At 51.5% G+C, this 27,717-nt stretch overlaps 2 protein-coding genes across 4 annotated transcripts; one reads left to right on the top strand and one right to left on the bottom strand.

Moving 5' to 3' along the window:
- The first annotated feature begins 786 nt into the window (after positions 1-786).
- On the top strand, positions 787-12,100 carry MKS1 (MKS transition zone complex subunit 1). Of its 3 annotated transcripts, XM_079904733.1 has the most exons (18): positions 787-898; positions 1,312-1,421; positions 2,543-2,613; positions 3,087-3,242; positions 4,244-4,341; positions 4,529-4,657; positions 4,921-5,025; positions 5,466-5,574; positions 6,105-6,161; positions 7,234-7,276; positions 7,533-7,598; positions 9,076-9,146; positions 9,481-9,550; positions 9,650-9,757; positions 10,430-10,563; positions 11,053-11,135; positions 11,222-11,319; positions 11,427-11,653. In XM_079904733.1, the coding sequence occupies exons 1-18, from the start codon at positions 819-821 to the stop codon at positions 11,516-11,518; spliced, it is 1,680 nt and encodes a 559-aa protein (XP_079760859.1). In that variant the 5' UTR covers positions 787-818; the 3' UTR covers positions 11,519-11,653. The 3 variants fall into 3 exon arrangements, with proteins under 3 accessions (XP_079760859.1, XP_079760860.1, XP_079760858.1); XM_079904734.1 differs by lacking the exon at positions 11,053-11,135 and having other exon boundaries at positions 818-898; positions 11,427-12,100; XM_079904732.1 differs by lacking the exons at positions 11,222-11,319; positions 11,427-11,653 and having other exon boundaries at positions 818-898; positions 11,016-11,136.
- A 729-nt stretch (positions 12,101-12,829) lies between these two features.
- EPX (eosinophil peroxidase) lies at positions 12,830-27,332 on the bottom strand. The gene is made up of 12 exons (XM_079904637.1): positions 27,248-27,332; positions 27,047-27,140; positions 26,614-26,789; positions 26,352-26,469; positions 26,132-26,261; positions 24,822-25,028; positions 19,357-19,675; positions 17,703-17,863; positions 17,092-17,347; positions 16,508-16,678; positions 13,903-14,140; positions 12,830-13,336 (listed from the first exon to the last, which is right to left on the bottom strand). Exons 1-12 carry the CDS (start codon positions 27,321-27,323, stop codon positions 13,135-13,137), a joined length of 2,148 nt encoding a protein of 715 aa, XP_079760763.1. The 5' UTR covers positions 27,324-27,332; the 3' UTR covers positions 12,830-13,134.
- Between the last annotated feature and the right edge of the window lie 385 nt (positions 27,333-27,717).

The following is a 27,717-nucleotide window of genomic DNA, read 5'->3' as shown; positions in this document are numbered from 1 at the left end:
TTGAGGAAGCAGCAAATGTCAAAGGCTGAAAATTGTTGACATCCCCAAGGTGTCAGGGAGCTAGACTGAAGGTTATGGTGTGTCCTGCCTTTGGCAGTCCAGTGAAGCACGTCTTCATAATGGCATTTTGTTGACTTTTCCCAAGGCCAGTGAGGTATCTAACTAAGGTGGCTTAAAAATCCGGAAATAACACACGCAGGGGAAAACCCAGTGCAATAATGACATCTTTTCCTTCCTTACTGTTAGCTTCCTTGTTTCTTCTTTCTCTGGTTCAGTGAATGCCAACACAAGGATTAATAAATCTTGACACTTTTTTGCCTTCTTCCAAGAATATATTTTCATGTCTGGGTAACCGTCATCACCTCCCCTGACTCCTTTGGGAAGAATGGGTGCATTCTGTGAGTCACCTCCACCGATTAGGAGGCCAAAGTTTCCCAGGATTCAGTGGAAGGCTGTGTCGTGTGGTGGAAAAAGTAGTAGTTGAGAACTCAGGACGCTTGGGTTTGGTGTCCATCACCATTTCTGTCTGAATCTGTATAAAAGCGGCCTCCAGCGCTGCTTTAGTTTCCTCATTTGTAAAGTGCATCAAGTCTGGCCTTGAGTATGAGCGAGCTTCGTTCCCACTCAGGATCAGCGGCAACCCCGCACGAGCCCCAGCCGAAGCGTGCGCTGGCACCAACTGGCCTGCGCCTGCAACGGGCGGGGCTCTGCCGCGCCGCGTAGGGAACCGGGCTCCCGCCTCCCTAACCCAGCGTTTCCGTTGCCAGGGGAACTGGGGCGGCGCGCTTTCCGGCGCAGTCGCGCGCAGCGCAGCTGTCATGGCGGAGACCGTCTGGAGCACTGACACCGGAGAGGCCGTGTATCGCTCTTGGGACCCCGTGCGCAACCTCCGCCTCCGGTAGTCGCATCACCCCAGAGCCCCGTGCCTTTATTCTGTCAGATAATTAGAGCCTGAACTTCGCTTCTTGTTTGCTGGGACCCTCACTTGGGTTTGCAGTCCTGACCGCGGTCACCTCGTCTCCCCGCGTCTCCCTCACTACCCGGCACCCTCTTCACTCACAACTTCCAGACCCACCCTTTAAGGACCCTGCCCCTCCCAAGTTTCTCGAGGCCCTGTGTCTCCAGTACACTCTCCCATCGTCTTCTCCTTAGGTCCCCGTGCCCCACTCACATCCCCTCTGTCGCCTACACCCCGCCACATTCTTGGTAGCCGTACCCTCTTCTGAGTTTTGTTTCTCCATCTTTGCTCTGCGCTCATCTCCTGGTTGAGTGTTTTGTAACGAGAATTTTGGGCTTCTCTTTTCCTGGCAGAGTCCACCTGCAAAGAATCACATCAAGCAGCTACCTCCATTGCCAGCCTGCTGCCCAGCCTGGGAAGGACCTCATAGACTTGGCCACTTTTAGGCCTCACCCATCCACCAGTGGGTGAATGGTGGTGATGTGGCCGCGTGGGGATCTGGGGAAGGGCCTAGGGTGGAGGTTACCTCTTAAGACAGAGTAGACCCAGGTCTATAGTCTGAGAAAAGGTATAGAGAGGATGGGTTTATTGTCCAAGGTCACAGGGCTGGTAAATGTTGAAGCCAGGATTTGATCCCAGGCAATTTTAACTACTACATTACGTTGTGTAAAATTGAATAAGGCTTGATTCCTGCCGTCAAGATGCTGATCCGAATTGTGGTCAAATGTAGGGAAATAGCAAATACCATACTTTAGATACGTTATAAATTTGCCTGTCAACCTAAATACCATTTGTGGCATTTTTTTCCTAAGAGAAAATATCACTCCAAGCTTGAAACATACAACTAAACACTTTTTAAAACAGCTTAAAAATTGGGGTCTGCTTGGAAAATGTACATATTAACACCGTCTGTGTTCTAGCAGTTTTCCTTATCTGGGAAGCCAGAAAAGTGAGGAAGAGAGGACAGCGTGTTTGCGTTAGGTCAGTGGTCTCTCTGCTTTTGTTGTTTCTGTTCAAAAATATTCCTGGGCAAGAGTGTGAGCTGGCAGGTTGTGAAGCATGTGTCTTTGGAAAAGGCACACTCAGCTAGGAGTGTGTGTATTAGATTTGGTTCTTTAAAAAAAAAAATCAGTTGTATGTCTTTCCTTTTCTCTCCTGATACTTGGTCTCTTAAGGTTATAGTGTTAGTGATTCTAGATATACGGCTTCAGGAATAGTGAAGATAAAAATGCCACAGTTCCTGTCTAGCAAATGTAGGCAGTTGGGATTGAGGAAGAGCTATTTAGCCTGTATCTAATAAATGTCAGCTCTTGATACTGAATTAGATCAAATAATTCCTGGAAGGCATGACTTCCTTTTTTTCAAATCAGAGTAGTGATTAAGACTTCTTGGGTCCTAATCTTGGCTTCTACACATATCCACAGCCTCTATAGAGTGAGTCTAGAGTGAGTGCTTCATAGATCAGTGAACTCCAACTGATTTTGTGGCAAATATAAGAGCAGGGACTTTGGTTATAACCAACCACAGAGTGAGAAGTGGTGCTAGTTTGGCTCAAACATTTGACTCACTCTGTTGTCTTTGGAGGTGGACACCGCCCGGAGGTAGATGAAGAGGAGGAGGTCGTGATTGGGTGGCAAGAGAAGCTCTTCAGCCAGGTGAGCCAGTGTCCCTTGTCTGCTCAGTCTGCCTCCCCCTGGTCCACCTCCACCTGACTAGTCACAGGGAAGGATTCTTGATACATATGGCTAAACTGATTTCCAGAAAGCTTGTAACAGTTTATACTTTCCACTGTTGTGCTTATGGGGTCAATGGAATATAGTGCCTGCCACTACCCAGTTTTATAATCCTGGGTAAGACACTTTTCATCTCTGGGCCACATACCAAAACAGCAGAATTACTGTTTTGGTATGTCAATTCTGTAATAGCAGAATTGAATTAGACTATCACTGTGGTTCCTTTTAGCTCTAACATTCGTTGGCTCTCCTGTCCTCCATTAGTTTAGATAAATGACAGTTGGCTATGAGAACATGTCAAGTTGCATCAGCTCTATAGAACTAATTTGACCAAACTGTTACAGGACCAAAATTTGACATATTCTCAGTAGAACTTTGTTTCTTTGTGACCTCAGTTCGAAGTAGATCTGTACCAAAATGAAGCAGCCTGTCAGAGCCCTTTGGATCATCAGTACCGCCAAGAGATTCTGAAGCTGGAGGATCTGGATGGCAGGAAGAACCGACGAATCTTTACCTACACTGACTCTGATAGATACACCAATTTGGAGGAGGTAGCATTCTTCCCCAAGCACCGTAGCTCCCTTCACCTTTGTCTGCCCTAGCTTTCCGGCCTCTCTGTATGTTAACTCGGAAGCCTGTTAAGGGGATACAGACCTTCTGGCAGCCAAGCTGGAGTAGGTGGGCACAGTCTGCGGGTGGTGAGGCTGCTGCTCCCGGCTCCATCTGCTGGAGGGCCTGGGGGAGCCGGCAGTGTCTCTAATCACAGGCTTGCAGCCTACAGACTGGGAGAAGCAACCACTGGGTTTGGCTTCCTCTGTGCATCATGAGATCAGACAGGTGGATGGAGTCTAGAGCCATTTAGATAAAATTCATCACGGATTCAGCCGAAACTGAGTATATGGGTTTGAAGAAGGATTCAGTACTGCGTGGGGAATGGCTTATATCCTCAGTTTGCCTATGACAGCTATACCCTCATGGACTTGTTTTACATTTTCTTCTGGATATTCTAACCATCACTAACCATCACTCTCCTGAGGGAGGGGAGTGCCTATATTATCTGATTTTTGTCTGTGACCTTGTAGATCTCTGCAAGGAGCCAGGTGTTAAGTGAATGTTTTTGAAAGATTGATGCTTATATCAGGAAAGCTGTGGGTTGGTAGCATATAAAATTTGGGTTGTCTGTTTTGGTAAACAAAAGAAAATTACAGATAGTCTTCAGTTACCCATGGGAGGGTTTTCCACAGGATACCAGGCAGACTCACCAAACCTTTTGTTGGTATGTGTTTAGAGATTGCAGGCTCATTTTAAGATGAGCATAAATAAACTCATTTCTCAAGGATAATGTGCTGCTGTAACCTTCGGGCAAACCAAGGCTTGGTTGGGCTCTTCCTTGGGCTGTTTGTGCCACTGTGCCCGCCGTCAGTGTGATTGTGAGGTGGCCGTGCGCTGAGGTTCAGGTTCTGTGTGAAGTTTCAGAAGGAAGACTTCCCTCCAGGTCCTTGGTCCCACACGGCCCTGAGCAGGCTTACACTGGGCTGCTCTGTTTTCCCAGCACTGTCAGAAAATGACCACTGCAGCCAGCGAAATGCCGTCATTCTTGGTCGAGCGAATGGCAAATGTCAGGCGGCGACGGCAGGACAGGCGAGGGATGTGAGTGCAAGTGTGTACAGGGCCGTGGCGGCCTCTGTGGTCCGTCCATGCCTGTGTTCCCCGTATGCCCACCAACTCGAGCGTCCCATCCTGCAGCGGGCCTCCACCTTCGTGTGCTCCCCAGAGCTACTCCTTCAGGCTGTTCGGGGGGTGCCAGGGAAGTGACCCTTCCTGTGGTGTCTCCCAGGGAGGGTGGCATCCTTAAGTCACGAATCGTCACCTGGGAACCCTCAGAAGAGTTCATCCGGAACAGCCATGTCATCAACACCCCTCTTCAGACAATGTACATCATGGCAGACCTGGGTCCCTATGGAAAGTGAGTGAAGCTTCTTACTGCCCAGCTCAGACCTTCATTCTCTTCTCCTGTCACTAACCATCACTCTCCTGTTATAGTCATCCCAGGTATATGGGAGGGAGGGATGTTTTCCTTCTACTTTTTCTTTGGAAGAGAGTATTTTACCATGACAATTCTCACTCCAGCCTCTGTCCTCTCCCCTGATATGTCCTGAACACCTCTTCCTCTTTCCCTGGAGGTGGGGCAGCAGTCTTGAACCCTGGTGTTAATTCCCTGGTTTCTAGGCTTGGCTATAAGAAGTATGAACATGTCCTCTGTACTCTGAAGGTGGACAGTAATGGTGTGATCACAGTAAAACCTGACTTCACTGGCTCCAGAGGACCCTACAGGTGAGAAGAGGAAGAAAGGGATGGCGGAGACTGGCATTGCTTTCCTTGGCTTCACTTCTTGCCCCAAGTTGAGGAGATTCTCTGAAAGCCCTTCATGTGTTCTAACTTTTAAATTCCGAGCCAGTGGTTCATATTCTGTTCCAGGTCATAGACCCTTAGGACACTGGGCAACCTTTTCTCAGAAAATATGCACCTACCCGGATTTGAAAGTGATACCTTCATCAGTGTCGTCAAGTGAAAATAATTCTCTGTGCTGCTGCGTGTAGGGACTAATCAAAACTGAGAGAGATGAACTAGCCAGGTCTTCTCCTCTGGCCTGACTGTTCCTCATCTTACGTCTTAGAATAACAGAACTGTAAATCGGCTCCTCCCTGGGCTGGGTCTGGAGGGCCCCACCTCCTGTTTGCTGAGTTAGTCCCTTTGTGGCTTTGACCTTACAGAATCGAGACAGACGGGGAGAAGCAGGAGCTGTGGAAGTATACGATTGACAGCGTGTCCTCCCTTGCACAGCCTGAGGAGGAAGAGCGGGAGCAGCGTGCGCTCAGGGACGTAAGTGCTGGTTCAGTCTGGGAACCAGAGAGCTGGGAGCCGAGGCCGCGGCCGAGGTTGGGTCAGCAGCTGCAAGGCCTTGCTCTTAGAGGCCTTGCCTGACTTGGGAAGCGCTGCTGACATGTCAGATGTAAGGTTTCGATCCTATTATAAGATCATCACAATAATGACCATTTATTTGAGCATTTGCCATGCTCTGTGCTAGGCCCTTCACATACTTTATTTCATTTAGGCTGCACCACAAGCCTTTAGGTGAATATTTTTATTATTACCACTTTATAAATGAGGAAATGGAGATCAAGAAGCTAAGCAGTCTGCCCGAGGTCACGTAAGTGCGAGAGCCAGGTTGGTCCCAGACCGGTGGACTCCAGAGCCTCTGTGCTTCACGGTCAGATGTCAGTGTCTGGGATGCTTAGGCCCAGCTTTCTGTGGCACGTCCCACTCCTGCTGCTTTTCTCCCTCCCATGCAGATCTGGACCCTGGTCTGGCTGGGGTCGCACCTTGAGTTTCAGTGTGGTTTGTTTCCTCAGCTCTATGGCCGGCACAAGGAGTATCTCAACAGCCTCGTGGGCACTGACTTTGAGACGGTGAGTAGCTGGGTTTCCTGCAGCTCCGCCAGCTGGGTTTCTGTAGCCAGAGCGTTCTGACTGCGGCTCAGTGACAGTTCTCTCTTCAGGGTCCCAAAGACATACTCCTCAGTGGAAAAAAGTAAAAAACAACATTTAGAGTATAGTCCTTGTTATGTTTTAGAAGCATTGCATATTGATATAGAACTGTTAATGCATAGGAAAAGGTCTCAAAGGGCACACACCCTATGGGTGGCTTTCTCTGGGGAGGGGGTGGGATTGGGAAATGGTAGATGGCTATTGGGTGGTGAGAGGGACATGTCAGGAATGTTTACTTTTTATTCTCTAAACTTAGGTGGTTTTGAATTTTTATCAGTGGGAGTGCATTCATGTATTACTTTGTAATTCATTTTATAAATAAATATAAAGATGAAAAGTGTCTTCCTTGCTCTTCATGTAGATATTTTTCCTAATGCCCCATAGAGAGGGAGGGTGTCATTTCTGTTTGTCAAATAGTTTGGCTCTTAAAACAAAACAAAAGAGTTTAAGTCCGTAATCCTGTGGTCCTATTCTTTGTCTTCTCTTATTCCAGGAGTTCCATTTCTAGATCTGGAAACAAGGAGAGAGTTACCTGGTGGTCTCCCTCTCTCTCTCTAAAAAATTAACTTTCACTATTTTTGTGTTGTATTAGCAACAGATTTTCGGTGTTAAAAAGTGAGATAAGATAGATACACAAATAATTTAACAAGGAAACTTCCTGGTCTCTTGACCTCCCCCTAGAGGGAGCCGGGGTCTCTAGCCTTTCGCCATACGGCGGCAGGCAGCTGTGTTTGCTTCTCGTGGCCGTTCTTGTAAATACCCCACACTTTGTTGCCTTCCCCACCATGTAAATTAGGTGCTTTTTCCATTACATTACTTTAGAAATGAAGGAAACAGATTTATGGAGAAGTGGCAGGTGGGGAGGAAGCGGGATTAGTCACACAGCTGGATCTGGCGTCCAGCGTCAGGCCCTCTGGGGATTTACGGGCAGGCTGGAGGAGAGGTGTCGCTTCCCTCAGACCTCCTGATCTGTCCCCACTTCTCTCTACCTCAGACGGTACCAGGTGCCCTCCGGCTCTTTGTAAATGGAGAAGTAGGTAAGTGTCTCACCAGACAGAAGCCCCTTGATGCTGGCAAGTGTCAGATTTAGCTGTGGAGTAATCCTCCCCGCCCCAGTAGAGCCCTTGGGTTGTCCGCAGCACTCGGGAGACTCAGGCATGTGTCTTTCCTGGAAGCACAGGGAGTTCCTGGCCCTTGAGGGACTCGCTTCCACACGTGGGTAGGCCCTTTAGGACTGGGGCGGGTGTTAAGGGTGATAGGAGGATAACCTGAAACAGTTTCCTGTTTTCTTAGTTTCAGCCCAAGGCTATGAGTTTGACAATCTTTACGTCCACTTCTTCGTGGAATTGCCAACTACTAGTAAGTAATATTCATAAGTCTCTCTTTTTACCCATTCTGACAGTTTTCCGGAGGCATTCGGTCAGACTTCCTTCCCCACTCCTCCACTGAAATTGTTACTGTTCCTTTCAAGGTCATAGATCACTTCCAAGATGTGAAACCCTGTGGTGACATCTCTGCCTTCACCCTGCTTGGCCTGTCAGCAGCATTCACCACAGCTCACTTTCCTCGCTGAGACTGTCCTCTTGGCTTCTGGCTCTGTGCTCCTCTCGTCTCTCTCATTGGGGGCTCAGCGGCCTTCTTGGCTGTTCCCTCATCTTCTGTTGACCTAAAACTATTAGAGTATCCAAGGCTGGGCCTGGCCTTCTGTTACTCTCTCTCCACGGTCTTTCTAGGTGGCCTCATACATCCTGTGGCTTCAGTACTGTTTGTATGTCTCAGACTCCCGGATGTCCCTCTCTAGCCTTAGCCTCTCCCCTGAACTCCAGAGTCATGTCCACTTACCTCTTGTCGTTCCTGTTTAACGTGACCAAAAGCTTCTTGATTCCCCCTCTTGCCTCACACCTGCCCTCATGGTCTTGCCCATCTTAGCAGAATGGCAATGTCATCTACTTAGTTTCTGATACCAGAAACCTAAGAGACATCCTTGACTCCTCACTTTCTCTAGCTCCCTACCGCCATTCATTCTATCAGCAGTTCTTGGCAGTTCTGTCTCCAGAAGATGTCTTGAATCCTCTGTTCTCTCGAGGACCCTGGGCCAAGCCACCATCATCTCTTGCTTAGGCCGAAGCATTAGGTTTCTAATTTATCCTCTCACTTCCTGTCTTGCTCCCTCTTACGTTTCGTTTGCCACGTGCACCACAGCCTAACTGAGCCTTTAAAATGTAAACCAGTTGTGTCTCTTTTGAACTTAAAGCCCCAACAGCTTCCCTTCCCACTTAGAGCCAAATCCAGACTCCATTCTCTGAACGAGCTGGCCCCTGCCTATCCCTCCCTTACAGCATTGCAGTTGTAATTTCTGTTCTTGAGCAGGCCAAGTTCATTCCCACCTGAGGGCCTTTTCAGGGCCATTTCTTGTCTGAAAGCTTTTGTGTCCAATCTTTGCACGACTGGTTCTGCTTTAGTTTAGGTTTCAGCCTAAGTGTCGCCTCTGAGTGGTGTTCCCTCACCACCCCGTCTAAATGAGCCTCAAGCCACTCAGTCCCTTCACCCTGTTTTATTTTTACTTTAGCATTTGTTACTACTTGATAGTCTATTTGTTGGTTGGTTTGTTGTCTGTTCCCCCCTCCCACCCCCAACTGGAATGGTAGCCCCATGAGAGACAGGAAGCTTTTTTATCTGGTCACCAAGATGTCCCCAGTGATCGGTCATCGCACATAGCAGACACACAGTGAATGTGAAATGAACGAGTGAGTGAATGGAGACAGGAACTTTGTCTTTTTCTCAACTGCTTGCCTTCCTCCCCGTTGGCTTACTATATGTGGTCTTTGGTTTTCAGGCTGGTCAAGCCCAGCATTCCAGCAGCTCTCAGGAATAACACAGACCTGTGCCACCAAGTCCCTGGGAACGGTAGGGCAGCGAGAGGGGGCACCTAGGAGGGGGAAGGCATCTGAAGATTATCACGCTCACGGCCTGGGGAAGATTCCAGGGCTGGGTCCGGCCCTTCGCTGTGGGCTCTGCAGGGATGCCTGGTCCAAGGGTTCTCTCTGCCTTTTTGAGAGTGGTAGCAGCTCGGGTTTGGGTGTCCCTTCACCTCTCAGCCTTTTATTTCCTACCTGGGGTGATAGTTTTTCTTTTTCCCTTGGGATGGTGACCTTGTCATTGGCTACAGGGAAAACAAATTCCAAGTGAGCCCTCGTCCACCCCATGACACTGAGTATAAAATAACATTCCTCTTTTTTAGGATAATGTGGCTTACTTCTCCTACCCGTTCACGTTTGAGGCCTCCTTCCTCCACGAGGATGAATCTGCCGGTGAGTGGCCCGGCAGGTGCTCGGCCTTGGGGCCCCTCAGACAGGCCCTCTCCTGGTGAAGGCCTCCCATGACCTGGCCGCTTCTCCCCCTTGCTGCAGGTGCTCTCCCGGCATGGCCGGTGCTCTACTGCGAGGTCCTTTCGCTGGACTTCTGGCAGAGGTATCGCGTGGAAGGCTACGGGGCTGTGGTGCTGCCTGCCACCCCAGGTGACCGCTCGTCCCTGCCCTCCGTGTGGCCCATGTGCTCCTAGAAAGAAGGCTAACACTTCAGAAGATTCGACCACTTCCTGTGAGGAGTAGGGATGACTGGGAATTAGAAGCACTTAACTTGCAAGATTTCCTTGCTCCTCTTGAGGAAATTCGCCCCCTCTGTTAGAGACAACTGGGTGAAATGACAGCTAACTGGGAAGCTGAGCAGCTCTGGGCTCTGCCTCCGGCTCCTCTGATCTGACTCGTGGCCTCGAGGGAGCAGCCGCGTGGCAAGATGGGCTCTCGGCGGACGTGTATTGAGTGGGTCAGCTCCTTTTGAAATAATAGCCGCTGTCTTCTGTTGTGCGCCAGGCAGTGTGCTAAGTGCTTCTCATTTAATTCTCCCCACCACTCTGTGAGGCATAGGTGTTGTTATTAGGTGAGGAGAATGGGGTTCAGAGAGGTTGAGAAACTTGTCCTGGTGCCCGGGTAATAACTGGCAGAGCTGAGATCTGAATTTCCATCTGATTGATTTTCAAGTGGGTACCCTAAACCACTCTGATGACCTTCACCAGAGGTCAGGCCATTACCAGACCAGGTGTTTTGGTGGTGGCGAGGCCCGTGTCATTGCCGGGAAGGCAGCAAGGGAGCATGTGCCATTTCCGGCCCCGTTCTCCGCTTCCTGCACAGGCTCGCACACCCTGACGGTCCCTACGTGGAGGCCGCTGGAGCTGGGCCCGGCGGCCGAGCTCAGGAGGTTTTTCATTGGCGGCTCTCTGGAGCTGGAGGACCTCTCCTACGTGCGGATACCAGGAACCTTCAAGGTGACTTTTGTCTTTGGGGAGACTTCATGCTGGGAACTTATGTCCCTATCTCTTCTGGAGTAAGGTGGAATCTGGGTTAAGGACTCTTAATTGTTCATTGCTTCATTATTGCTTAGTCCCTTCCCTCCTGTCTCGGCCACATCTTGCACCAGGTACAAAGATCACTGCTATCCTAGGAGAGCTCTGGAAAATAGTACACTTAGAGGTTTCCCCTGGTCCCTGTCGGAATAACTGGCCCCTCCTTCCAGCCCATCCCTGAGTCCTCAGGAATCAGAGGATTGGCAGGCAGCTTATAAGACTGCTGATTCTCGAACGAGGTCGGAATGTTCCTTGATTTACAGTTGGGAGGTGGTGGAATCTGGGTGTTGGGATGAAGTTTCCCCAACAGAACTGTTCTCCCCAAGAAGGGGAATAAGAATGGGAGTGAGGCCACTGTGGTGCCTGGGGTCTAGGAACCAACAGAAACCTGACGTTAACCGGGTGCCGCAGGGGGAGCGTCTGAGCCGCTTTGGACTCCGCACAGAGACCACAGGCAGTGTCACCTTCCGCCTGCACTGTCTGCAGCAGTCCAGGTGAGTGGCCATCGCCCTCCGCCTTGGGGCTTCTGACCCTGAGGGCTGCAAGAGCAGCCGTGGCCACGTGGCGGGCTCCCCTGCAGGGCCTTCATGGAGTCAAGTTCTCTCCGGAAGAGGATGAGGAGCGTGTTGGACCGTCTGGAGGGATTCAGCCAGCAAAGTTCCATTCACAACGTGCTAGGTAGGCTTCCCCCCACCCAATTCCAGCTACACCCCCCTCCAGCATCCCCGTGGGCCCCATTTCCCCCACACCATGGCAGCTGACTCCTGTGTCTGCTTCCCTCACAGAAGCCTTCCGTCGAGCCCGGCGCCGCATGCAGGAGGCCCGAGAAAGCCTTCCCCAGGACCTCGTGAGCCCCTCGGGAACCATGGTCTCCTAGCTCACTGCAGTCCTGGCCCACCGTGCACGAGGACAAGACGGGTGATATCCAAGGCCTGGGCCCTCTTCGTCTTTCTGATTAGAGACCCCGCTGACCTGCTGAGAACCGGAAGAGCTGAGAATCCTGGGCTGGACCCCTGCCTGGTCTTCAGCTGCTGGGTGGCAACAAAGCCAAACACCCTGTGGCCCCCATATGCTCCCTGTCTTCATATGTCAGCCACTGCAAGTGACCATCGCAACAAGACAGGCTTTTTGGTTTGAGACCAGTTTTGGGGGGAAGCCCAAAGTTAGTTCTGTCCTCGACACAGCCTCCTTTCCGGCCTGTCTCATGGTCTCAGTGGCAGAGGGCAGCAGTACCACCTGCTCCACACCTGCTTTACACATGGAGGCCCGAGAAAGAAGGCGAGAGAGATCTTACACTCCTGGCCTGGGAACCCAGCCTCCTCTTCCCAGGGTAGCCTCCCCTTCCTGCTGGGGGCTTGTTTCTATAGTAAATGAAGGCTGAAGGCAGTGCCCAGTCCTTTCTGCTAGCTAGCTGTCATCTTTTATTGTGCTTTTTGTACATAAAAACTTTTTATACTGACTGACGTTCTGTCGGCTGGTTTTCTGCTTGGGTCGCTTTCACGGCCAAGCTATTCTCCTTGATGTCGGGGCCCCTAACGCTGCTGCCCTTCCCTGCCTTTTCCTACTCCACAGTGTTTCTTTTGATGCTCTAAACTCAGCCTCCAGGGGAGGCTTTAAGGTTAGTGCCAGCTGTGTCTTAGCAGCACTCCTCTTAAACATCTGGAGCAAATCATGGGACTGAGGTCCAGCCCGCGCCCCCCCTGAGCCCAATGCAGAAACCAGCTTCTGCCCTCAGGGGTGCTTTATTGGTAGAAGCAGAGGGTGCTGTGCAGCCTGCAGGCTCCAGAGAAAGACCATGGGGTGGCTGGAGGCTGGGACTCTGTGGCCTCCCAGTCATAGGCAGGGGTCAGGGACAGGGTGGGAAATAGATGAAAGTGGCTGGAGATGAAGATGACTCCTCTTGCCTGGGCCTCAGGACCCCCTTGCTTGGCTCACGAGCCCTTGCACCTGGAGCTGACATGTGACCTATTACATAAGAGGCTCGCATGGCAGGAGGGTTCATTGCTGCTGGGAACCCTGGCCGTCACTCCCAGCCAGAGAACCAGCTCTGAGCTATAGCCAGCAAAAGCATCAGCAGGAAGCAGTTGCTCCAGGGGAGGAGGTAGCCTTGTGGTCTTCCCCAGGTTTCCTTGTCTCCAAGGTCTCCAAGGTCGGAGGCTTGGGATGGACTCCTGCGGAAGCAGCACAAGTGGCCAAGTGAGGAGCTTGCTGGATGTCCAGAGATTGAGCTGTTCTTAGGGTGTTGGTGACCAAGCTGAGGCTACTTGGATACTTCCTAATTGCGCCTCAAAGTCCTGGGCCCTGGGGTTACCTATCAACCCAGAGGCTAGCACACTGGGAAGCCACTGTGCAAGCGTGATCTGTTGCTAGAGACAAGTTCTGTTGTTTCTGCTTAGGGGCCTGAGAGGACTCAGCTGTCCTGTCCAGGGAAGGATGTGAGGGCCTGACCCAGCCCAGGGCTGTTGGAGGAGGTCCCCCTTACCTGCAGAAGCCTCATCTGCCTCTCCAAGCTGACAGATTCAGGCTGGGGATGCGGGTGCAGGGCACAAAGCCCCGGGGGTCGGTGTTGGCCCTGAAGATGTCCCTCGGAACGGTGGTGATACCAGTGTTGTCACACACAATTCGAGACAAGGAAATGTGCCTCAGGGCCCTGCGCTGTCTCTTGGTGAAAACACCCCGTTTCTGCCACCAGAACCTACCAAGACAGCGGAGAAATGTGGGTGAAGTTTGGCAGGGATGAACAGGAATGAGGACCTGCTGTGTGTGAAGTACTTTACATACATTATTTCATTCGATTCTCCAAAATCCCTGCAAAATAGGTATGATCCCCATTTTATAAAGGAAGAAACAAGTTCAGCAGTCTAGTAAATTGCCCAGTATTAATTGCACAGTAATTTAAGTAGCCAGGACTGGACTTGAACCCAGGTAAATGCCAAATCCAAATAAGAAGTCAAGTCTTAAACCACAAGCTTATTGGAGGGAAACCAGATTTAGCTTTTGTGCCCATGTTTTCTGGGATCCTTAAGCCTGGAACAGTGAGGCTGAGAAGTCTCTCTCCTGAGTTAAAGGTGCCTCCAACTCAGGCAGGTGCTCTCTCTGCCTCTTACCAAGCTCTCCGGGGAGGAGCTCCTGGTCTCAGATCCTGTGTACTTGGAAGAGATGAAGCTAAAAAGAGTGCTTTCTCTCATTGCTGAGTCTTGAAATTCTAGTGCTTTTCTGCCCTGCCTCTGGGGCTGGTCCCTTTAGGGTAGGGGCACTTACCTGTCTCCATTTCGGGCTCTTCTGAACTGGTTCTCAAAAAGACAAGCCAGGAGAGGCCCCACTCGGGCCCCTGGCAAAAGAGGCTCTGCGATGGCCCCGATCCAGATGTCAATGTTGTCAGGTGTTCCATAGAGATCCAGGAACTTCCTTGCCAAACCCTGGTTTTTCAGAACCTGGCTGAGCTGTGCCAGATTCCGGGGCTGGGAGAGCCGGCAGAAGCGCCTCCAAGCATTGTACCCTGTAGGGAGAGAGGACAGGAGCAGTTCGGTCTTACCCCTGCGGATTCCCATTAGCTTCTGCTCGCCGCGATTTCTCCCGGGGGAGCTCTGTGGTCAGGCAATATTGGGCAGAAGAAAACCCCTGCTGGCAGAAGAGGCCTTGAACCTTCCAAAGACCAAACCACTGCCCTCTTAATTTGCAGTGCGAGCAGACAACCATGCTTTGCGCACACGCTGAGGAGTGTGTCCTAATGTAAGAAGCTGTCGTAACCCAACACTCACAATCACAATGATACTATCGTGGCATTAATCAGGCACAAGTAAGACATTATCTAGAACAGGAAAGACTCTCAGATTTGTAGAATGCCCGAATGAATAAATGAGTGAATGAACCAAGAAATGAAGAACATGGAAAAAATTTATCTACTCAGAAGAGGACCACATGCTATATGATTCCATTTATATGAAAGGTCTAGAATAGGCAAATATGTAGAGATAGAAGATTGGTAATGGTCAGGGGCTGGAGTGGGGGTGGGGAGTGACTATTATTACTAGGTTTCTTTTGTGAGTAATGAAAATGTTCTGATATTAGATATGATGCACAACTCTAAATATACTAAAATCATTGAATTATATGCTTTACATTGGTAAATTTTGTGATATGTTAATTATATCACAATATAATTTAAAATTAAAAATTTTAACTAAAATTAAAATTTTTTTTGCACCTACTCAGAAACTAACAAAGACCATACTGATTTCTCAGCCATCAGGATCCCACACCATGACAAGTCACATGATATGATGGGGACCATTAAGATAGGAGGAAGATAGCTTTGCCGTGACTCAAAGAAACACCAGCCCAACGTTGTCCATTGAACTACAACTCCCAAACCCCAGCCCCCAAGCTGAACAAAGGAAAACCACGTAAGGTTTCACCATTACCGAGCACTGCTGTGCGGCTATCTCTCAGGATCCTCACATTTTTGTGAGGTACTTTGTAATCCCAGTGTTATCAATGGATATTCGCTGAGCTTGAGCAACTGTGACTTTTCCAAGGTCACCCCACCATTAAGTGGAGTTCAGACCAGGCCTTCCAATTCCAAATTTGGGAAGGGATTGGAGGAGACTGCAAGAGCTGCGATCAGTACACTATTTGTGGGACAGTTTAGAGGGTACAGAAACCGTGTGGCAGCTTGGGCAGCTAGCAATATCAGACCTCCAGCAGGGGGCGCCCACAACACTAGCTGTCAGGAGCACCCAAGCGTAGGGAAGGAAAGAAACTCAGGTTCTTGAGCGCCTGCTGTGTGCTAGCCAGGGGCTGTGTTAGGTGCAGTAGAAACTGCCCACCCTTTATTATTCACGGCCAAAAATTAGCAGAGGCAGATGGGGCTTCGGGTTGTGTTTAGACAGGGAAGTAGGAGATGGGGAGAGGGAGAGATGAGTGAGGCTGTGGCCAAAGCCTTCCCCTAACATCGTGGATTGAACAGGGGGATGGAAGGAGAAATTTTGAAACTGATTCGAATTTTACTACTTCCTAGTTATGTGGGCTTGGGCCAATTACTAGATGTCTCTGAGTTTATTTTCTCATTTATAAAAATGTCTGTCACAGCTGCTTTTCAAGGTCATTGGGAGGACTAAAAGAGTTAATATCCATTAAAGATCCTAGCAAAGTGCCTAATTTTTCTTATTTCCTGAGATGAAGTCTTTCTGTGGCCTCACCAAACAACCAAGGCCGTTACTTTTACTCCACCTGTTCCCTGCCTCTCAGGCTCTTTGCCCAATTAGAGCCAAGAGCCAGTTTCTATATCCCTGGAACTGCCTCCCTGGATCTTGCCAGGGTGGTGGGGCATGGAGCAGCTCTTCCCTGCCTTTTTTTTTTTTTGCGGTACGCGGGCCTCTCACTCCTGTGGCCTCTCCCGTTGCGGAGCACAGGCTCCGACGCACAGGCTCAGCGGCCATGGCTCACGGGCCCAGCCGCTCCGCGGCACGTGGGATCTTCCCGGACCGGGGCACGAACCCGTGTCCCCTGCATCGGCAGGCGGACTCTCAACCACTGCGCCACCAGGGAAGCCCTTCCCTGCTTTTTAAAGCCACTGTTTTTCTCTACGTGGAAAGTCCTGATCTCCTTTGTTCAGCTCCTGCGTCCAAGTCCTGGTCCTGTTGTGACCCTAAAGCTAGAGACCCTATGGAGGATGGAGAAGATGTGGCAGAACAGCAACAAGGAGGCCTCAGGGATGCTTTGTGGCATCAGCCTCAGCGCATCCTGTAGACAGTCCCAGTCAGAAAGGAGGCGCCAAGGGTCTTCTCTGAACCCTCCCCCCAACCAACCATCACCAGCAACCCTGCTCTGGGGAAGCCTGGGAAGGGGCGGGCAGCCCCCTCACCTGGGAGGCCATGGTCCCGGCTGCGTTGCATGTTGAGAGCTGCCAGGTCCAGCCCGATCCTTCTCACTTGCCGAAACAGCCGGTCTCGGAGCTCATCCACTAACATGGAATTTTGACAGTTCAGCTTGGCAGGGGTGGCCATGAGGCCTCGGAGGATGGGGTCGATGCCACCTGGTGGCGGGGAATATGAGCAACACAGATTAGACCAGCCTTTTGGAAGCCCCGAGGGTCATCACATGATGCCAAGCTAGCTCAGAGCTGGACAAGCCAGTCACTTACATTCTATAATGTTTGTATCCAGAAACGGTGGCCTGGGTGGACGTGAAGGGAGCTGGAGCCGGCAAGAAAAGCAATCACCCCCACTTCTCCGAGAAGGCAAGCTCCTTTCAGGACCACAACCACCAGTCTCCTCCCCTTTTAGAAATCCTCTAATCCCGGAGGGGACGGGAGGCCCGTGACTGAGGGTCTTGGTGGCGCCTGCCTTGTTTTCACTCACTTGGGGAGATGCTTAGCAGTAGCCTGGCCTCCGACACTAAGCTGGGCCCCACCCCCTCGCCCTGTCTGCCTCTGGAAAACCTGGTCACCTTCGTGCACGATTCGCCAGCTGGCGAAGAAGGTGGAGCTGAGTGGGACCCGCGAGTTGGGTGCTGAGGCCTGGTACTGGCTGTCCAGGCGGAACATGAAGGGCTGGATCATGGTGTGGCCGAAGCGGAAGGCCAGCGTGAAGACGTTGGCCACGCTGGGGTCTACCTTGCGGTAGTACCCCCGGTAGGACCCCAGGGTTTTCCTGGCCCTGGCCTTGCCCAGAACCAAGGGCAGAAAGTCCCGGTAGGTGATGATCTGGAAGAAAAGATGGAGGAGGAACGCTACCTCAGTGGCCACCCACCCCACTCCCCTGCCTTTGGACAGACCTTTTGCTTTTCGAAGCGCTGCTCAGACATATTGATTCTTTATTGGCAGTATGTCAAATGTGGCGATGTTAATCTCCCATTGTCTGATGGAGATACTGAGGCCCAGAGAGGCTGGGTGACATGAACGGGGCCACAGAGAGAGCTAGCGGCAGTATTGGGGATACAGGTCAGATCTCAGGAACACTCTCAATCACCCAGACCTAGCTGACTTGAGGCACATCCCCCAGGATGGCTTCTCACGCCAGATTGCCTTCTAAGGGATGCTGAGACCCAGGGCCCCCTACCTGGACCATGGCCCCCACGATCTTCCGAGCCTCCTGGTACAGCTTGTCACTGGTCCACCGAGGATTCAGGTTTCTCAGCTCAGTTGCCAGCCGGTTGTGCTCTCGCATAAAGAGGGTGTGCATGGCTGCCAGTTTCGGGGTTTCAGTTGACCGGCTGTCACCTTGAAAACCCCAAGTTCAGAGTCACCATAGTCCTTCCCAGAGCAATGTCTTTCTGCTAAGGCAGACAGAGCTCTGGGGACTAGAAAGAGGTGGTGGGATTTTGTGACCTGGGCCAAATTCCTGGCCCTCACTGGACCTCCATCTCCTCAGCTGTGCTGTGAGGCTCCACTGACAAACACAATGGGCCACGAGTGGGAGGACAGTGGAGTCTCGGGTCCCTAAGTTACGGGAATGAGTCTGCGCAAGGTGGCACAGGGCAGCTGCTGGTCTTGGGCAGGAACCCTTTTGCCTAATGATTCTGCTCTGCAGGATTACCAGATCCACAGCTGGTGGAGGGTCCTGGGTGACTCTAGGAACCTGTCCTGTGGGTTGTATCCTTCTGCACGTTCTCTCCCGGGGGCTGGACCTCTCCCCAGCTTGGGCTTGGTGTCATGCTGCTCTCCCCAGGGAGCCCCATGGAAGGAGGAAGAAGGAAGGTTGGGCAGAGCCTGTTCCCATAGCCAGACCTTCTCCTAGAGGCCGGGAAGGAAAGTACATTCCTAAAGGTTGGCCTTACACACAGTCATTTGCTGGCTTTGAACTAAGCCCTTGTAATGTGGTCTTATTCAATCTACTCTTAAGTAAACCTCTGGTGAAGGCGCATGCCGCTCTTGCCAGGAGCAAAGAAACATACAGTCCTTAGAAAAGGGGCTGGAGCTGACTCCCTGCAAAGGAGGTGGTGGAGCAGAGTGGAAAGAGCCCAGACCTGGCCACTACCCTGACTTGAGTCCTCACTGTGGACTCTGCCATCTGACACTCTGCTCTGGAGCACGTTAGTTATCTTCCCTGATGAGTGTCTCATCTGCAGAACGAGGGTGCTCATAGTGCTCTCCTTTCAGGGCTGCTGTAAGGATCAGAGACGGCACATTTAAATATAGTAAGTAACCAGAAGCGATGACCATCATTATGATAACCAGCAAGGGGGGCAGGGGCAAAGACCCCCAGGAGAGTTCAGATTATGCCTCCAGAAGAAGGGACCAGGTGACAGTGTCTAGCAAGAGCAGGGGGGAAACTGAAGATTCTAAGGGAATTTAGCCCAGAGGAGAAAAAAAAGGTAGGCGAAAGTGAAAGCTACTTTCAGGTTATTAAAGAGGCTATTAATGTGTGAAAGATAGAGCTTTTTCTCCGAGGTTCTAGAAGCATGATGAAGAGCAACAGATGGGCATTGGATCAAAATGGGGGGGGAGGGGCTGTCTGCAGTCAGCACTGCACCAGATGAACAGCAGAGGGGGTGAGCCCCTTGTCACCGAAGAGAGTCAAGTGGCGATCTCCGGCCACACACCGGGTTCACAAAGGGACTCCTTCCAACTTACTGATTCTGGGATGACTATGCACAGATCTGTGTGCCTAATATTGAGGTCTGAAGCCACGCGCCCCCATCGAGTCCCACGAGGCTTTCCCAACCCGGAGCCCAGGGACTGGCTGTTTCGTCCTTCCGTCCCCCCAGTCTGACCTGCCAGGAAGCAGGGGATGTTCGCGGCGCGGTTGGTGAGCAGGCACGGGTCTTCGTGCAGGTTGTCAAAGGGCAGCAGGGCCCGGCCGTTGTCATGGAAGCGGGTGTTGACGGCCAGCAGCCCCAGCTGGTTGGTCAGGTTGCGCAGCCTCATGGCCAAGGGGTCCTCGCTGCCATACACCATGCTGGCGTCCAGGAAGGAGGTGAGCGCGTTGATCTGGTTGCGGACTTCGTTCTTGTTTTGGGGGCACGAGGGTGCCGAGCGGAAGAAGGGGATGCAGTCACGCTGGTTCATGATGCGGGGGTCATCGGGCGGGATCTGAGGTGGAAGAGGAGCCAGTGACACTGGGGCCCCTCCCGAGCAAGCTCACTCCTCCTGGTCATCCCCCACCTGCTTCAAAACCTTGCTCAAAACTCCCTTTTTCCAGGAAGCCCTCCTTGACTCATCCAGACTCACGCTGCTCACCAGGTCATCCGAGCACCCTTAGCACGTTGTGTCATAGAGGCATGAAAGGTTAGAAATGGATGAGGCCTGGGGCTTCCCTGGTGGCGCAGTGGTTGAGAGTCTGCCTGCCGATGCAGGGGACACGGGTTCGTGCCCCGGTCCGGGAGGATCCCACATGCCGCGGAGCGGCTGGGCCCGTGAGCCATGGCCGCTAAGCCTGCGCGTCCGGAGCCTGTTCTCCACAACGGGAGAGGCCACAGCAGTGAGAGGCCCGGGTACCGCAAAAAAAAAAAAAAAAAAAAAAAAAAAAAAATGGACGAGGCCTTAGATCCTCATTTTATAGGTGGGGAAACTGAGGCTCAGAGAGGGGAAGTTAGCGGGAGAGAACTCGTTAGCGGGAGAGGAGGGATTAGAACCTAGTTCTCCTGACATGAGGCTTGTGCTCCTTTCATTCCATTCAATTCAACAGACATTTCCTAAGCCCCTTTCTGTGCCGGGTGCCTCGGAGACGGTGAAGGTCGAGGAAACCCAGGACAGGTTGCAGGAAGCTGGCAATTCCGTGAAAACAGACCTGCACATCGAGTAATGTAACTCTAAATTGAGGTGGCATTTGCTATGCTTGGCTTAAAAGTCAAGAGCTAGGGAGACCTTCAAGATGGTGGAGGAGTAAGACATGGAGATCACCTTCCCACAAATACATCAGAAATACATCTACGCGTGGAACAACTCCTATAGAACACCTACTGAACGCTAGCAGAAGACCTCAGACCTCCCAAAAGGCAAGAAACTCCCCACGTACCTGGGTAGGGCAAAAGAAAAAACAGACAAAAGAATAGGGATGGGGCCCGCACCAGTGGGAGGGAGCCGTGAAGGAGGAAAGGTTTCCACACACTAGGAAGCCCCTTTGAGGGCGGAGACTGCGGGTGGCGGAGGGGGGAAGCTTCGGAGCCACGGAGGAGAGCGCAGCAACAGGGGTGCGGGGGGCAAAGCGGAGAGATTCCCGCACAGAGGATCAGTGCCGACCAGCACTCACCAGCCCGAGAGACTTGTCGGCTCACCCGCCGGGGCGGGCGGGGCTGGGAGCTGAGGCTCGGGCTTCGGTCGGAGCGCCGGGAGAGGACTGGGGTTGGCGGCAAGAACACAGCCTGCAGGGGGCTAGTGCACCACGGCTAGCCGGGAGGGAGTCCAGGAAAAAGTCTGGACCTGCCGAAGAGGCAAGAGACTTTTTCTTGCCTCGGTTTCCTGGTGCGCGAGGAGAGGGGATTAAGAGCGCTGCTTAAAGGAGCTCCAGAGACGGGCGCGAGCCGTGGCTATCGGCGAGGACCTCAGAAACGGGCATGAGACGCTAAGGCTGCTGCTGCCGCCACCAAGCAGCCTGTGTGCAGCACAGGTCACTATCCACACCTACTCTCCTGGGAGCCTGTGCAGCCCGCCACTGCCAGGGTCCCGGGATCCAGGGACAACTTCCCCGGGAGAACGGGCAGCGCGCCTCAGGCTGGTGCAACGTCACACTGGCCTCTGCCGCCGCAGGCTCGCCCCGCAATTCGTGCCCCTCCCTCCCCCTGTCCTGAGTGAGCCAGAGCCCCCGAATCAGCGGCTCCTTTAACCCCGTCCTGTCTGAGCGGGAACAGATGCCCTCAGGAGACGTACACGCAGAGGTGGGGCCAAATCCAAACCTGAACCTCGGGAGCTGTTCGACCAAAGAAGAGAAAGGGAAACCTCTCCCAGCAGCCTCGGGAGCAGCGGATTAAATCTCCACAATCAACTTGATGTACCTGCATCTGTGGAACACCTGAATAGACAACGAATCATCCCAAATTGAGGAGGTGGGCTTTGGGAGCAACTGTAGACTTGGGGTTTGCTATTTGCATCTAATTTATTTCTGGTTTTATGTTTATCTTACTTTAGTATTTAGAGTTTATTATCATTGGTAGATTTGTTTATTGATTTAGTTGCTCTCTTCCATTTTTTTATATATATTTTTTTCCTTTTTCTCTATTTGTGAGTGTGTATGTGCATGCTTCTTTGTGTGAGTTTGTCTGTATAGCTTTGCTTTTACCATTTGTCCTAGGGTTCTGTTTTTGTTGTTGCTGTTGTTGTTTTGTGGTACGCGGGCCTCTCACTGCTGTGGCCTCTCCCATTGTGGAGCACAGGCTCCGGATGCGCAGGCTCAGTGGCCATGGCTCACGGGCCCAGCTGCTCCACGGCATGTGGGATCTTCGCGGACCGGGGCACGAACCCACGTCCCCTGCATCGGCAGGCGGACTCTCAACCACTGCAGCACCAGGGAAGCCCTGTTGTTGTTTTTACTATAGTTTTAAGTGCTTGTTATCATTGGTGGATTTGTTTTTTTGGTTTGTTGTTCTCTTATTTCTTTCTTTTTTTCTATTGCTTAAGAATCTTTTTAATTTTTAATAAATTTTTTATTTTAATAACTTTATTTTCTTTCTCTTTCTTTCTTTCTTTTTCTTTCTTTCTTTTTTTCTCCCTTTAGCTCTGAGCCGTGTGGCTGACAGGGTCTTGGTGCTCTGGCCGGGTGTCAGGCCTGTGTCTCTGAGCTGGGAGAGCCGAGTTCAGGACACTGGTCCACCAGAGACCTCCCAGCTCCATGTAATATCAAACGGCGAAACCTCTCCCAGAGATCTCATCTCAACGCTAAGACCCAGCTCCACTCAACGACAGGCAAGCTACAGTGCTGGACACCCTATGCCAAACAACTAGCAAGACAGGAACACAACCCCACCCATTAGCAGAGAGGCTGCCTAAAATCTTAATAAGGTCACAGACACTCCAAAACACACCACTGGATGTGGTCCTGCCCACCAGAAAGACAAGATACAGCCTCATCTACCAGAACACAGGCACTAGTCCCCTCCACCAGGAAGCCTACACAACCCACTGAACCAACCTTAGCCACTGGGGACAGACACCATAAACAACGGGAACTACGGACCCACAGCCTGAAAAAAGAAGGCCCCAAACACTGTAAGTTAAGCAAAATGAGAAGACAGAAAAACACACAGCACATGAAGGAGCAAGATAAAACCCACCAGACCTAACAAATGAAGAGGAAATAGGCAGTCTACCTGAAAAAGAATTCAGAGTAATGATAGTAAAGATGATTCAAAATCTTGGAAATAGAATGGAGAAAATACAAGAAACGTTTAACAAGGACCTAGAAGAACTAAAGCGCAACCAAACAATGATGAACAACACGATAAATGAAATTAAAAATTCTCTAGAAGGGATCAATAGCAGAATAACTGAGGGAGAAGAACGGATAAGTGACCTGGAAGATAAGATAGTGGAAATAACTACCACAGAGCAGAATAAAGAAAAAAGAATGAAAAGAACTGAGGATAATCTCAGAGACCTCTGGGACAACATTAAACACGCCAACATTCAAATTATGGGGGTCCCAGAAGAAGAAGAGGAAAAAAAAGGGACTGAGAAAGTATTTGAAGAGATTATAGTTGAAAACTTCCCTAATATGGGTAAGGAAATAGTAAAAATGGCCATCATCAAAAAAAATCTACAAACAATAAATGCTGGAGAGGGTGTGGAGAAAAGGGAGCCCTCTTGCACTGTTGGTGGGAATGTAAATTGATACAGCCACTATGGAGAACGGTATGGAGGTTCCTTAAAAACTAAAAACAGTACTACCATATAACCCAGCAATCCCACTACGGGGCATATACCCTGAGAAAACCATAATTCAAAAGGAGTCATGTACCACAATGTTCATTGCAGCTCTATTTACAATAGCCTGGACATGGAAGCAACCTAAGTGTCCATCAACAGATGAATGGATAAAGAAGATGTGACACATATATACAATGGAATATTACTCAGCCATAAAAAGAAACGAAATTGAGTTATTTGTAGTGAGGTGGATGGACCTAGAGTCTGTCATACAGAGTGAAGTAAGTCAGAAAGAGAAAAACAAATACCGTGTGCTAACACATATATATGGAATCTAAAAAAAAAAAAAAAAAAAAAAAAGGCTCTGAGGAACCTAACAGCAGGGCAGGAATAAAGAAGCAGATGTAGAGAATGAACTTGAGGACACAGGGAGGGGGAAGGATAAGCTGGGATGAAGTGACAGAGTGGCATGGACATATATACACTACCAAATGTCAAATAGATAGCTAGTGGGAAGCAGCCACATAGCACAGGGAGATCAGCTCGGTGCTTTGTGACCACGTAGAGGAGTGGGATAGGGAGGGTGGGAAGGAGAGCCAAGAGGGAGGAGATATGGGGATATATGTATACGTATAGCTGGTTCACTTTGTTATACAGCAGAAGCTAACACACCATTGTAAAGCAATTATACACCAATAAAGATGTTAAAAATTAAATAAATAAAAAAAAGTCAAGAGCTAAAGGTATAATAGGAAGATGAGGGACAGTTCCCCAGAGGAGCTTGAGGAAGGAGCCAGCCAGGGGCCCTCACATGTCATGTCGCGAGAACACTGCCCTACCCAGTAGGGGCGAGTGAGTGTGTGTGTGTGTGAGTGTGTGTGTGTGTGTGTGCGCGCGCGCGCACAGAGGGTCCCCTCTGTCCCCAGAAGAGGCTGTGCTCCCTGGAGCCCGTCTTTTCTTCCCTAGTGTCCCTCACCATCCTTGCCTCTCAGCTGAAGGATAGCACCGTGCTCACAGCCCGATCCCAGGAAATGGTGAGAACTGCAGGGCCCTCAGACCACCCCAGGAGGGAGAGAAGGGCAAGAGCTAAGAGACCCTAAAGGCTTCCCCTGTTGGAAAGGGACCCAGGGGTCAAGGCTAGTCTCAACTTCTTCCCCTTCTGTGAGGCCAGCACCGGGACTTCCTGGCAGGTTGCCCCCCGCCCCCGCCCCAAACACACACAGAACCAGGCGTCTGTGCCAGACTGTGCATCTCTGTCTGATACTCCAGAGTCACAGGCAGCTCCTTAAGGCAGGTGCACTAGGTACCAGATGCCCAGCCCCAGCTCTCTGCCAGAGGTGGAGGCCACATCAGGAGCCTGGGAGTCAGGGTTAAGTACCTTGATGGGGAAGCAGGGGGGCAGCTGGTCACAGGTCCTCTCACAGTCGACGCCCACAGTGAAGGCCACTCTGGCTGGGGACTCAGGGACGAAGTCCAAGTCGTGGTCAATGAACTGGCCCCACTGCATGAACATGAGGGACCGGCCCCGGTCGGTGGTTAGCCTCTCACTGGGGAAGCGCACGATCTGGTTGGAGACGGCTCGGACCTGGTGGGGAGATAGATCAGCGTGGGGCGCTGACTCTGCAAGGTGTCAGAGCCAACCCAGGACTCAGGGGGTGGCAGGTTGCCCCTGCTGGAGTTAACACAGTCCCTCCTCCTCCCCTGCCCTCCCCTCCCCTCTCCTGCTTTGTCCCACTTCCTATGTGGCTGTCATTCCTACAAGGATGCTCTCCAGCCCAGCTCCTGAGGACTCCAGGAGTAATTCCAGGAAGGGGACGGGCCAGGTTGGCTGGCTCAGACCCCACCAGCTTCTCCAGAGAGATAAATAGATGAAACTGATAGATTAATTTATAGACTAATGGATAATTAGATGGTAGAACTGATTGACAGATGCAAGGATTGGTTGCTAGGCGATGGATAATAAACAGAGAATTGGATAGATAGAAAGATCAACGGAAGAAAAATTGATAAATAGATGTTGATAGATGGGTAGATGACAGATTGTTATTTTGGCATATGAATAGAAGATTGATAAATTGTTAAATGTGAAATAGTTTAGGTCAATAGATAGAACTACATTAAGATGTATTGCTTCTTATATTTAGCAAGGTACTTTGACATGAATTCTTTCAGAAAAAAACAATATTGTAGGGTTTCCCTGGTGGCGCAGTGGTTGAGAGTCCGCCTGCCGATGCAGGGGACACGGGTTCGTGCCCCGGTCCGGGAAGATCCCACATGCTGCAGAGCGGGTGTGCCCGTGAGCCATGGGTGCTGAGCCTGCGCGTCCAGAGCCATTGCTCCGCAATGGGAGAGGCCACAACAGTGAGAGGCCCGCGTACCGCAAAAAAAAAAAAAAAAAAAAAAAAAAAAAAAAAAAAAAAACAATATTGTAATGGCTAGCATTAATATATCACATCCTACATGGGTGTTTATATCAAGGACTTTATTTAATAGTCACAACAGCAATATTAAGTGGGTTTTACGGCCGTTTTACAGCTGAGGAAACTGATTCAGCTGGAGTCCTTGCCCAGAGTCATCAGCCAGCCTGTGGGACAGCCTGGTTCGAGCCCTGTCCGACTCCGGGCTGTGCTTTTACTCCCCACGTTTAGAAGAGATGGAACATCCTCCAGCCCCTCAGCCCTGACTCACAAGGGGGAGGAGGAAGCCATTGCGCTTCTTGTCGGGGGTCCAGCCGAAGGGGAGCGACAGCCTGTCCTCATACTCGGCTGGCAGCCAGCGCGCCAGGGGCTGGTTGGAGGCCCCCAGCTGTGGTCTCCTCCTGCAGTGGTGGGTGGGCTGGGGTTAGCAGGGTTGGGGAGGAGAGGAGGGAACTGGGCCCCACCAGGTGAGGTGCTGCCCCAGCACCCACTTGTTGTTGCATCTCCCAGTGATGGTTCGGTACTTGTTACTGCACTTCTCGGCTTCATCCCGGGGTGCACAGCCACTGGCCTGGGACAGCAGCCGCATTTGGGATTTCGTTAGCACATCTGCGGGTGGGACAGTGGGCAGGGTTCTAGCTTCTTCTAGAGCTGGTCTGTTCTGTACCTCCCATCCCCTTCCCCTCTCCCCTCCCAACACCCCGAGGCGTGCACCCTGCAACCCCCTCCTGGCTTCCTTCCACTCCGCAGTACCAGTGACATTGAAGGATCCGGGCCCCTGGAGTTGTAACTTCTCTTCCAGCAGTCCCAAGGCCACATGCATATAATCGGCAGCCTGAACGACTCTCCTGGTGGCCGCTGCTTGTTGTTTGAAGTAGGACAGGAGGTCCATGGGGCTGGCCAAGCCACTGTGAAGCCGCTGCTTGATGCTGCCCAGAAGAGGAGAAGGGAGGGCTGGAGAGAGGAAGCAGACACACCCAGCAGAGCCCTAGCCTGGGCAGTGGACAGTCAGCACGGTGTAAACAGACAGAAGGATGGATAGAAGGGAGACTCTCTACCGACATGGCACTGTCCCAAGGTGCCCAGGGGCAGGTGATGGGTGAGATGACCTTGGCTAGAGTCCATCCATCCCCCATAATCAACCCTTCCAGGCCCATGCAGTCCCCAGACCCAGGCCCGGGCCCACCTCCTCTCAGTCTGATTGTAGGCGGCATCCACTAGCAACTTGGCCTCTGTTATGCAGCTCTGGAGGACTGAGGTCTCCACTACCCTAGGGGAGGCTGTTCAGAGGGAAGGAGGCTTAGGGTCCAGGGCAGCCACAGGTCCCTCAGACCCAAGTGCTTCCCCCTCCATTGCCCTCCTCCCTGGCTGTCCAAGGGGCTATTACCTGGGGTGGTGCCCTCAGAGAGCCGGGCCAGGGTGAGGGTGTCTAGGAGCCCAACCAGGGCCAGGAGCAACTTCATCTCCGCAGCGAGACCCCAGCCACAGGGTGGTAAGCGAGCACACCTCTCACCTCCTCCTGCTCTTCTGTGGAAGTAGCTGGGAAGGGACTTTTATAGCCTGTCCTGGGGGAGGGAGGGGAGCTCTGGGCCTCAGAAGCCCAGCCTCTTGAGGTGGAGCTCTGGGACTTCCCTCTCATTTGGGGGCAGTTGTGACACTGAAACACCCCACTTTACCCCTCACCAACATGGAGATGTTCTTTCATCTGCTCACTCCATCCCCCGCCTCTTTGTTATCGAGTTCACTGACAGATTTCTCCCAGGGCCCAGAGCAGTGCCTAGAACACAGGTGTCGCTCAGTGAATATTTGCTGGGTGTGCCTCAGAAGAGCGCTGCGCCTGGTCCTGCCCCTAACTAT

The sequence above is a fragment of the Stenella coeruleoalba genome (assembly GCF_951394435.1).
Source record: "Stenella coeruleoalba genome assembly, chromosome: 19".
In the NCBI taxonomy this organism is placed as follows: Eukaryota; Metazoa; Chordata; class Mammalia; order Artiodactyla; family Delphinidae; genus Stenella; species Stenella coeruleoalba.
The sequence above is the reverse complement of the archived record's forward strand: the minus strand, read 5'-3'. Positions and strand labels throughout refer to the sequence as shown.

Excerpts from the sequence above, each read along its gene's own strand:
- MKS1 (XM_079904734.1), top strand. The coding sequence starts at position 819 with ATGGCGGAGACCGTCTGGAGCACTGACACCGGAGAGGCCGTGTATCGC. Across the intron at positions 5,575-6,104 it reads AGCAGCGTGCGCTCAGGGAC|CTCTATGGCCGGCACAAGGA; the intron begins GTAAGTGCTGGT and ends TTGTTTCCTCAG. Across the intron at positions 7,277-7,532 it reads CTTTGTAAATGGAGAAGTAG|TTTCAGCCCAAGGCTATGAG; the intron begins GTAAGTGTCTCA and ends CTGTTTTCTTAG.
- EPX (XM_079904637.1), bottom strand. The coding sequence starts at position 27,323 with ATGAAGTTGCTCCTGGCCCTGGTTGGGCTCCTAGACACCCTCACCCTG. Across the intron at positions 26,470-26,613 it reads CGGATCCTTCAATGTCACTG|ATGTGCTAACGAAATCCCAA; the intron begins GTACTGCGGAGT and ends TCCCACCCGCAG. Across the intron at positions 16,679-17,091 it reads CTGGCGAATCGTGCACGAAG|GTGGCATCGACCCCATCCTC; the intron begins GTGACCAGGTTT and ends CCCCGCCACCAG.